General features: G+C 35.2%; 1 protein-coding gene across 2 annotated transcripts in view; it reads right to left on the bottom strand.

Moving 5' to 3' along the window:
• Positions 1-511: 511 nt before the first annotated feature.
• PDHX (pyruvate dehydrogenase complex component X) overlaps positions 512-10,542 on the bottom strand; it is a gene marked incomplete at both ends in the record, with an annotated part of 74,591 nt that continues 64,560 nt past the window's right edge. For both annotated transcript variants that reach the window (XM_080697097.1, XM_080697098.1), the window contains 3 exons: positions 512-770; positions 3,787-3,851; positions 6,809-6,967. In XM_080697097.1, coding sequence (XP_080553223.1) covers positions 512-770; positions 3,787-3,851; positions 6,809-6,967 — 483 coding nt within the window. The remainder of the gene's footprint in view (positions 771-3,786; positions 3,852-6,808; positions 6,968-10,542) is intronic.

Raw genomic sequence — 10,542 nt, 5'->3', positions numbered from 1 at the left:
TGTTGTCACAGCCCCGAATTTATTTACTATTATCCAGAATAAACTTCTGTACATATTAAACTGTTCAAGTATATCTAAAGCAGTACTTATAAAAGAGAGGTTCCACTGTTAACTTACCAGACATTTCTTTAAAGACCACTTGTAACTTCAGCATAATCAAGGTAGAGTTCTATCAATTTTTTTACCATGTATGTACATTCTCAAATATTCAAAAATGCTCAAATGAGTCAAACATATAATCTGATTTTCACCTAGTTTAATGTTTTTCTGTACAGCACCAGAAGTTAAAAATAGATCTAACCGAATTTTCTCTTCCCTTATTAGTTTTAGTTTACCATCATTTACAACAATAAACAATAAACTCAAATTAAAAATAAAGACAACCTGGGCCAAATGCCTTCCTCTCAAATAAATAAACATTTCACCTCCTTCATACTTAAATACCTAATTGTTTTCCTATAGCGTGTTTCTTGGTTAACTGCTATTCAATTAACCTCTTGTCTTCAGAGGACTAGGCAAGCCGGATGGGGTTCTCTAGGTTTGCTTTAAAACTTTCAAGGAACCTAGTAGCCAGTTCATCATCAACCACTCGGCTGTCACTCGACATCGTGACCGTTATGAGCTGGTGCTGCTGAAGCGTGGCATTCCCTTCTTCATCTTCAGCCAGCTTCAGCACAGGCCGGAATCGCCCCACAGCCAGGATGCAGGCCTGAGGGGGGTTGATCACTGCAGTGAATTCATCGATGCCAAACATCCCCAAGTTAGAAATACTAGAGGGGAAAAAAAAAAAAAGAACCCTGAAAGTGATCAAAGTGTTTTCTTTGAAGCATATATTTTAGCTTTACTAAAAAACTATGTGCTACACTACTAAGTGTTCCACTAAACTGTACAAAGACCAATATAAATATAAATATTATACCTATTATCAAACATTTATCATTGAACTGGAAGACCCAAGCAATGAAACATGGCAAGAAAAAAAAAGTATAAGGCATAATTACTAGAAAGAAGAAATACAACATATTATTCAGATGAGCTGATTATGCACTTGGAAAATCTAAGGCTACTCAGATAAACTAGTAAGATTAATAACTGAATTTAAGTCACTAGATAAAAAGTCAATATTTATATACAAGTTGCTATAATTAGAAAATGAAATTTAAAATCAATAACACTGGTAATAGCATCACAAAATAAATATCAGGGAATAAATCTAATAAAAATATATATAAGATCTCAACAAAGAAAATTACAAAACATACTTGAAAGAAATAAAAGAATAAAACTCAATACTGTGAGGGTGATAATGTTCCTCAAGCTGGTCAAAAGATTTAATATAATCCTAATCAAACCTCAGTTGGGTGTGATGTGTGTGTGTGTGTGTGTGTGTTGTGTGTGTGCGTGCATGAAAAATGACAAGCTGATAATATAATCTATTTAGAATATAAACAGCTAGAAAAGACTATCTTGAGAGTACAAAGAATTGGAAGTGTTTATCAGTTATCAAATGTTATATGTTATCTGGGCATGATGGCACATGCCTGTAATCTCTAAGTAAGAGGCTAAGACAAGAGGACCGAAGGTTTGAGGACAGCCTCAGCAAGTAGTGAGACTTATCAATGTACACAGACTTTGTTTCAAAATAAAAATAAAATAGGGCTGGAGGTGTAGCTCCAAGGTAGAATTACCCTGGGTTCAGTCCCCATAACAAAAAACAAAAAACAAAAAAAAAAAAATTGAGGCAGGTGGCAACTGAGTAAGAGACAGACAAATAGGCCAATGGAAAAGAAGAGAGAACACAGACACACAGAAATCCAACAACACATATATAGTCACCTTCTAAATGCTATGGAGGACTTTTTTCAGTAAACAATGCTGGGTTCACTTAATATCCACATAGGAACAAAAAGAGGATGCTGGCTTCTATTTCATATCATGTAAAACCCAATTTCAGATGGACTGTGAGGCACATGTGAAAAGTTACATTAAAGTGCATCGGGATGACAACATAGAATAAATTCCTGTTCAACAAATGGTGTTGGCAAAACTGGTTAACCATATGCAGAAAAATGGAAATAAACCCACTTTCTCACCCTGCACAAGACTCAATTCAAGATGGATCAAAGACTTGAAAATCAGAACAGGGACCTTGCAGCTCCTTGAAGAGGGAATAGGTCCAACACTTCAACACAGGCACAGGTAAAAACTTTCTCAATAAGACCTCAAAGGCACAAGGAATTAAAAGAAGAATCAATACGTAGATTGCATTAAACTGAAGAGCTTCTGTAAAGCAAAGGAAACTATGAAGTACTTCAACAAAGACTCGACAGAATGGAATAAAATTTTTGCCAACTAATTCTCCAATAGAGGGCTAATATCTAGAATATACAGAGAACTTAAGAAACTCACTGCTAAGAAAACAATCCAATCAAAAAATGGGTAAGTGAACTAAATAGACACTTCACAAAAGAAGAAATTCAAATGGTCAATAAATGTATTAAAAAATGTTCAACAACTTTAGCAATTAGAGAGATGCAAATTAAAACTACCCTAAGATTTCACCTAACTCCAATTAGAATGGCAATCATTCAAAACAAAAACAACAACAAATGCTGGTACGAGTGTGGAGAAATGGAAACTCTAGTACACTGTTCATGGGATCCTCAAAAAAATGGGAACGAACCTACCATATGATCCAGCAATACCACTTCTGGGCATCTACCCAAAAAAATGAAAACCAAAATTCCAAACTAATGCATGTATATCTATGTTCATATTATGGACAGACTATGGAACTAACCAAGATTACAAAACCACGGGATATGTACAAAATGGAATTTTACTCAGCCACAAAGAAGAACAAAATTATAGCATTTGCAGGGAAAGGAATAGAACTGAAGAACATTATGCAAAGTGAGATTAGTCAGTAACAAAAAGTATGAAATCTGATAGTCTCCCTAATATGTGAAAGCTAGGAAGAAAAAAGGTCATAGGAAGAAATCTAGACAAAGAAAGAAACCATAGATGAGTAAATAAGGCGACCTAACTGAGGGGGGTGGGAGGGAGAAGAGGGAAGCCCCTCAATATACATGATATACATTCACAGACCTTATAGATCACTAATCCAAACATGAGAAGGGAGTAGGAGAGGAAATGGGATGGAAATTGGGGAAGGGTTAAATGAGTGATGTGTGCAGGTATGCCTCTACCATCATGTACTCCATTAAGATGTATGACTACAATGCACCAATAATAAATAAATAAAATAAAAACCTTAAGAACCTTAATGCCATTCCATGTTCCTCCATTCAAAAAGAATGTCCATTCAAAAGAATGTTTATTTTAACACTAAAGAGGTACCTCTAGCTTTGATGGGAAAGCTTGACTAGTCTGAATAATATTTTCATATATTCTGTTATCTAAATAAACTGGGTGATATTTCACTAAAAATTTAAAAATGGCTCAGATAAATAAATGAAACAAGCTGGGCATGGTGGCATACGCTTGTAATCTCAGCATTTGGGAGGCTGAGACAGGAAGATCGCGGTTCGTGGACAGCCTCAGCTACTTAGTGAGGCCCTTTGTAACTCAGTGAGACCCGGCTTCAAAATAAAGAATAAAAAATTGGGCTGAGGGTGTAGCTCATAGGTAGAATGTTCCTGGGTTCTATCCCCAGTACTAAATAAATAAATAAATAAATCTAAATGAAACAGGTTGACATGGACTTAAGATACATATCATATATATTTCTTTGATGGTAATGAAACCTGAGAATCTAAATTTTACCTAAAAGATCCTCCTTGGTATTCTTCAGGTAATAATTTTCCATCTCTTGCTTTCTTTGACAGTGCCTGAAAAAAAACACAAATAGTCCAATTTCAAAATATGTGTTATACATTTACACATGACCTTAGCCAAAAGGCAAAGAAGCAATGTGTTATACATTTAATAGTGACACTTGAAATATTTGTACAGAATGTGTACTCGCTTACTTAATATTTTATATTATATAACCAACAGACTATTATAATCTAATATACTAATATAACTATTATAATCATAGCTGATAACTAATTTTAAATCACAGATGACTTAGTCTTTTAAAACTAAAATATTCTGTAAAAGCCCCTAAAACTGATCAACACATTACCATAACTTATCACTAATTTAAATAATTACAGATTTATACTATGTGGATATAATTATTCATAAAGCTTTGAATTTGCAGTGAAAAATGAGAAGAGCTTTGACTTGTAGAGTCCTTGGAATACAGGAAATAGAACAATCTACCAAGTTTTCTTTTTTTTTGCCTCCAGCAATATAATTGAGCACATGATTTAAATAGACATAAAAACTTTGAAAGACTTCTTTTTTTAAGGCAAATGATCTCAATACATCCTGATGAGTTACCAGGCTGGAACAAATTAAAAAAACAAAAAAATCATTTTAAGAACTGGATTCAACTATGCATACTGTACTTTAAAAAAATAACTCGTATTAAAAAAAACAACAACTCTGTAGACCATGAATTTATTAGCAGGATATCCTGTCAATAAACTTTAAAAGGAGACTGGACTAAGCAGCAAGTCTGAGGACTATTGATTCTGAATATGTATAATTTTCACTGAACCTCTTGACAATGTAAACTTAAAATCAAAATGCGTGTTATCTAAAACACCCAGCTGAGAGATGTAAGAACATGCCTAGAGAGATACCTAGAAAATATTTCTACAATATTTCACATTACCTTGCTAACCCATTCACAAAATTTACTAGTACTTAGGAGGTAAACTTTGCCTCTGCCTTTTGAATCTGCAACAATGAATGAAGCACTAAGCAGAGTATGGGCTTGCTACCTGTGACTTTATTCAGAACACTCATGCTTGGCTAGGACATACATTGAAAGTAAAGAAGTTAACATGTGCCAGGCGTGGCGACGCACATTTGTAATCCCTGCACTTGGAAGGCTGAAACAGGAGGATCGCGCAGGTTCGAAGCCAGTCCCAGCTACTTAGTGAGACCCTGTTTCCAAATAAAATATAAAATAGGGCTGGGAGTATAGCTTAGAGGTAGAAAGCCTTTGGGTTCCGCCCCCAGTACCACCCCCCCCCCAAAAAAAAAAAAGTTAACATGTAGCACAGATGCTCTTCACCGGGCTCCACAGATAGGTTTGCAAGGGTCCATAAACCCTTGAAAAATGATCAACAAAACAGTTTTCTCTGAAAAAAGTTTTTTAAAAATAAACTAATTAAACAACTATTATATTCCAACCTCTTTTCTAGAATTGGATATATGGCAAAGAAGAAGACAGTCAACATCAGACGGCAGGAAATATACAAGGTCCATCAGTTAAATAAAGAGGTAATTTCATAAATAAACAAGGTAACTTCAAATACCAATAAACTTACTGAAGGATAATCAAACTATTAATCAAAATATTAGGGGATACAAAAAGCCTTATGACAGTGGCATCTGATCTGAGAAAAGAATGATTCAAAGTGGCCAGCCAGATGATAACCAGAAGAGTGTGTACCGGAGGTACAGACCTCGACTGCCATGACCTCAGAGTCCCCTCAATGACCACGGTGGCGCGCCCTCTGCCTGCCCGCTAAGGCCATCACCGCACTCTCTTGTTTAATTCTTCACTGCTTCTTCAGTAAACTATTCTCCTAACTCAAATTTCTTCTTTCTTAACACCTTTTGCCTGGTCTTGTATATCAGATTCTGAATCATAAGACTGATCCTACAGATAGAACACCAATAACTGAATTATTTTTCTTCTGCATAGTGAGTCAGCTAATTACAGCACATTTGGGTTTATAACTGTTGACTCTTCAGCTAGTCTTGACTTGTTTGCTTCTTGAAGTCCAGTAACTGCTTCTCAAATTTCTTTTTCCTTTTCTTTTTTTTAAGAGGAAACACTACTGGTTCTAGAATAATCCAATCAATGTAACCAAACATCGTTTTGCAGTTATTAAATCAGAAGCAAAAAAGCTGCTTAGGACCACTTGTTCTAGTCTTCAAATAAAACGAGGGGTTCATTACTTAATAGATATAAGATCGTGGCCAAATTCCTTAGCTTTTCTTTCTTTACCAGCTTCTTTAGTAATTTGATCCAATTGTTAGTTTGTACCTGGTAGGGGAGTTTTAAAGATAACTAAATAATTAAGATGAAGGCTACAACAGAAGCTGGCACACAGCATGTCAACGCCTACTATAATTGTTAATAACTATTAATTGTACAAATATCTTTAGGAGTCTTTAAACAATGTATTCCTGCTTACTCAAGAAGTTTTTTGGTGAAGTGAGATTCCTCCATTTTAGAACTACAAAAATCATTTTCCAAAACAGGTACAGAAAAAGAGTACCTTGCCTCTGGAATGCTAAGTACTTTCAGTTTCTCAATTTTAAGGCGAAACCGAATGAAATAAATTTCAAGAATGGAATCTTGTTAAAACTCAAGTTTGGCTATTAACCATTTTCACAGAAATATAGTTTCAGGTTTACTTTAATTTTAAAATCTATTTGAAATTATATCTTAAGGATTAAATTCTGGATTTTGTGAAGTAAAGCTTTTGTCTAGAACTTAAATTTTGTCTCTAATTTATCTGTGTTTTATTTATGAGTTTGTAAATATTAAACTTTCGTAAAATGGGCTATACTTGGATAAAACTTTAAGAACCTGTAATACACAGGTAAGGATCTTCCCCAAATCACAATGTAACCAGAATGTCAAGATTTTAAGTAAAAGTAAATAACTGAAAGTATATTCTAACAATTTAAAAGCACAGTATTTGTCAAGACATACCTTCACAGAGTCAGCAATTTCCTGTATACCCTTAGCAGCAGCATTTTTTATAATTGGTGTAATTAAACCTTTATCTGTTGCCACAGCCACTGAAATGTCAATAGAGGGCAGTTGCTTCGGTCCCTCTCCATCCCAGCTTACGTTAACACCTGGCATTTGCTGGAAACAGAAAAAAACAAAACCAAAAAACCAAACATGTTACTGAAGAAACAGTTTTAGAGTAAGGTGTTACAGAAAAATAATTAACAGTGTTATGCATTTGCCAAAATGAATGTAATTGGACAGAGGAAATAAGTACAAATTTGGTTTGGAAAATATGGTTTGGCTCTCTGTGGTGATTCTTGTTCATTTTGGGGAAGAATAATACTATTTGTTTTTTGATGTGAGCTTGAGGGAATACTAATGATGACATGTTTTGATCCCTTTATATTATGGTTACAAAGAGGGCTTCCTTTGTTAAATCTAATTGCCAGAAGGGATTTCATGTTTGTTAGACTTCCTGCTTTACATATGACCACCAATGTGACCTTGAGGGAGAGGTAAAAAGAAAAGCATCATCTGTTCAAGTGTACTTCTTTGGTATGAAGGAAGCCTGACATTTTAGCACTGATCTGGAATACACATTAGCAAGCTCTCAATAAATTACTCCTCTATTTAAAAGAGATTTCCTAAGCTTTTTAAAAGTAAGATATATACTTTATATGACACATAACATTTAACACACAAACAACTACATTGAATGATGAACAAAAAAACAGATGAGATGGCTAAATGCCTTTAAGTAGTGCGTAATGATAGTGTTGCCAAATATAACAGGACAAAATTGTGCTGAAAATAAAAATTAAAAGTTAATTTCTCTTCTCAAAAATTCTTTGCTTTCTACAAAAAAGCCTGGCAAGTTGATTCCACTCTGCCTATCCAATTTTACTTGTGACCAACTTCCCTATGAGAAATTATCTACTTTATTCCAGCTTCTTATGGTCATTCTAAATTCCTTTACATTTCAGGAGTACCTTGATATTACTTTCAATTGCTCTTTTCATTTCTCCATTTTTAAGGCTCAGATCATTCATGCAAAAATGTAACATTATCAAAAGAATAGAATATAAGGTCCCAAACCATCAAAGATTTTAAATTATTCACATACAACAATAAAGTAAAAGAAAAAAAAAACCCAAACAGCCCCCCCAAATAAGGAATATCTGGCAAGTAAATTTAATTATAAAACAATGTAATAAAAAACTGTGATGAATCCTTTTTGTGTGTGTGTGTGGTAGCTGAAGTTGGCTGTGAACCTGCAATTCTCCTGTATCAGCCTATCAAGAACGAGGATTACAGGCATGTGTCATCACACCCTCCCCACATTCAAGTTTTCTAAGCAAATATTTCTAATCAAAATAACTCAATAGAAATATATGATAAAATAAACTGAGAATATACATATGTAATAACTGAAGCAAGACAGAGTTTAGAATAATCCCAGACAAAAACACAGAAAGAATTGTAAGAAATAAATTTAAAAGACTTTTAGGCTAATAAATGTGGAAATTTAAATGAAATGGTGGTTTTTCTGGAAAAATATAAACTTTCATAATTGATTTAAGAGAAAGTTGAAAGAAGTAATAAATTCACCAAAGTGCCCATATACAAAATCAACTTACAAAAAAATTAGCTTTTCTATACACCAACCATGAATCCACTGAGACAGAAATCCAGAAAACAACTGTCTAACATATAAATCTAACCCAGGAGGTAAAACACCTCCATAATGAAATTTATAGAACACTAAAGAAAGAACTTGAGGAATACCTTAGAAGATGAAAAGATCCATGTTCTTGGATAGGCAGAATAAATATCAAAATGACCTTACTACCAAAAGTGATATATAGATTCAGTGCAACCCCTATTAAATTACCAATGTCATTCAACAACAAGCTAGAAAAATAGCCCTAAAATTCATATAAAAGAACAAAAGACCCAGAAGAGCCAAAACAATTTTGAGCCATAAGAATCATACTGGAGGCACCACAATATTTGATTTCAAGTTATACTACAGAGCTCTGATGGGGTGTGTCCATACAGTGCCTAAGGAGATGCAGCCTTCCTTGGCCTGAGCGGCCTATGGCCTAAGGCAAAACTTTAAGTCAAGTGATTCGGTAGAAAAGGGGCAAAGATGGCGCCTGGAGGAAGCTAGGAAGGCGTGGTTTCCCCATTCATTATGGGTGGGGAGACTGAGCACTTTTTCCCTTTCTACCTTTAAAGGAGCTTTCTGCACACATGAATGGCTCATGTACTGGCCTGGGATTGGCTGTAAACTACGTGCTAGTGATCTTTATCCCGGATAGGCTAGGCTATTTCTCATGGAAATTCCCCTCGTGGCAGCTTGGTGCTATATATAGGACTGCTTCGGAGAAAGAAATGAGATCTTGCTTGACTCCTGGCTCGTGGGTTTGTGTTCGAGTCGTTGGTACTCATCATCTCATCAAGCCCCGCCAGCTGTCGGGCTGGATTCCTGACAGAGCTCTAATAATAAAAACAGCATGGGCCAGGCGTGGTGGCACACGCTTGTAATCCCCGCACTTGGGAGGCTGAGACAGGAGGATCACACAGGTTTGAAGCCAGCCTCAGCTACTTAGCGAGGCTCTCAGCAACTTAGTGAGACCCTGTTTCCAAATAAAATATAAAATAGGTCTGGGAGTATAGCCCAAGGGTAAAAAGCTTCTGGGTTCCATCCCCAGTACCACAAAAAACAAAACAAAACAAATTAAAAAAAAAACCCAGCATGGTACTGGCACAAAGATAGACACATAGGTCAATGGAATAAAAGACACAGAGACCAATCCTCACACTTATAGTCAGTTCATTTTTGACAAATATGAAAAAGCACACACTGGAGAAGACAACCTTTTCAACAAGTGATGCTGGGAAAACTGGTTATTCATATGTATTCATATGCTACTACATATGTATTCATATGTAGTAGCATGGTACTGGCACAAAGATAGACACATAGGTCAATGGAATAAAAGACACAGAGACCAATCCTCACACTTATAGTCAGTTCATTTTTGACAAATATGAAAAAGCACACACTGGAGAAGACAACCTTTTCAACAAGTGATGCTGGGAAAACTGGTTATTCATATGTAGAAGAATGGAATTAGAACCCAATTTCTTATCCTGCAGTAGAGTCAATTCAACATTGATAAAAGACCTAGAAATCAGACCGGAGACTTTGCAATTACTAGAAAATGGCATAGGACTAAGTCTCCAACACAGGTACTAGTGGAGACTTTTCTCTAGGACCCCGAAAGCTCGAAAAACAACAACAAAAAATAGATTCAATAAATGAGATGGTATTAAATTAAAACTCTTCTGTACAGCACAGGAAACAATCAAGAGTCTGAAGAGAGAGCCTATGGAACGACAGAAAATCTTTGCAGCCACTTCTGTGGTAGAGGATTAATATCTAGAATATACAAAGAACTTAAAATCAAAGTCAGAATACTAATAATGACACTTGGACAGCACAATTCATAAATAGCCAAATTCGAACCAGCCTAGGTATCTGTCAACAGAAAATGGATTACCAAAGTGTGTTATATATACACGACAGAAAGAATAATTATTATGTTATTTGCGTGAAAATGGACAGAACTAAAGCATATTATGCTAAATAAGACTGGCCAGTCTCAGGAAGTGAAGGGCCACATGCTTTCTCTCATATGTGGATG

Source organism: Muscardinus avellanarius (assembly GCF_963383645.1).
Source record: "Muscardinus avellanarius genome assembly, chromosome: 1".
NCBI lineage: Eukaryota > Metazoa > Chordata > Mammalia > Rodentia > Gliridae > Muscardinus > Muscardinus avellanarius.
The sequence above is the reverse complement of the archived record's forward strand: the minus strand, read 5'-3'. Positions and strand labels throughout refer to the sequence as shown.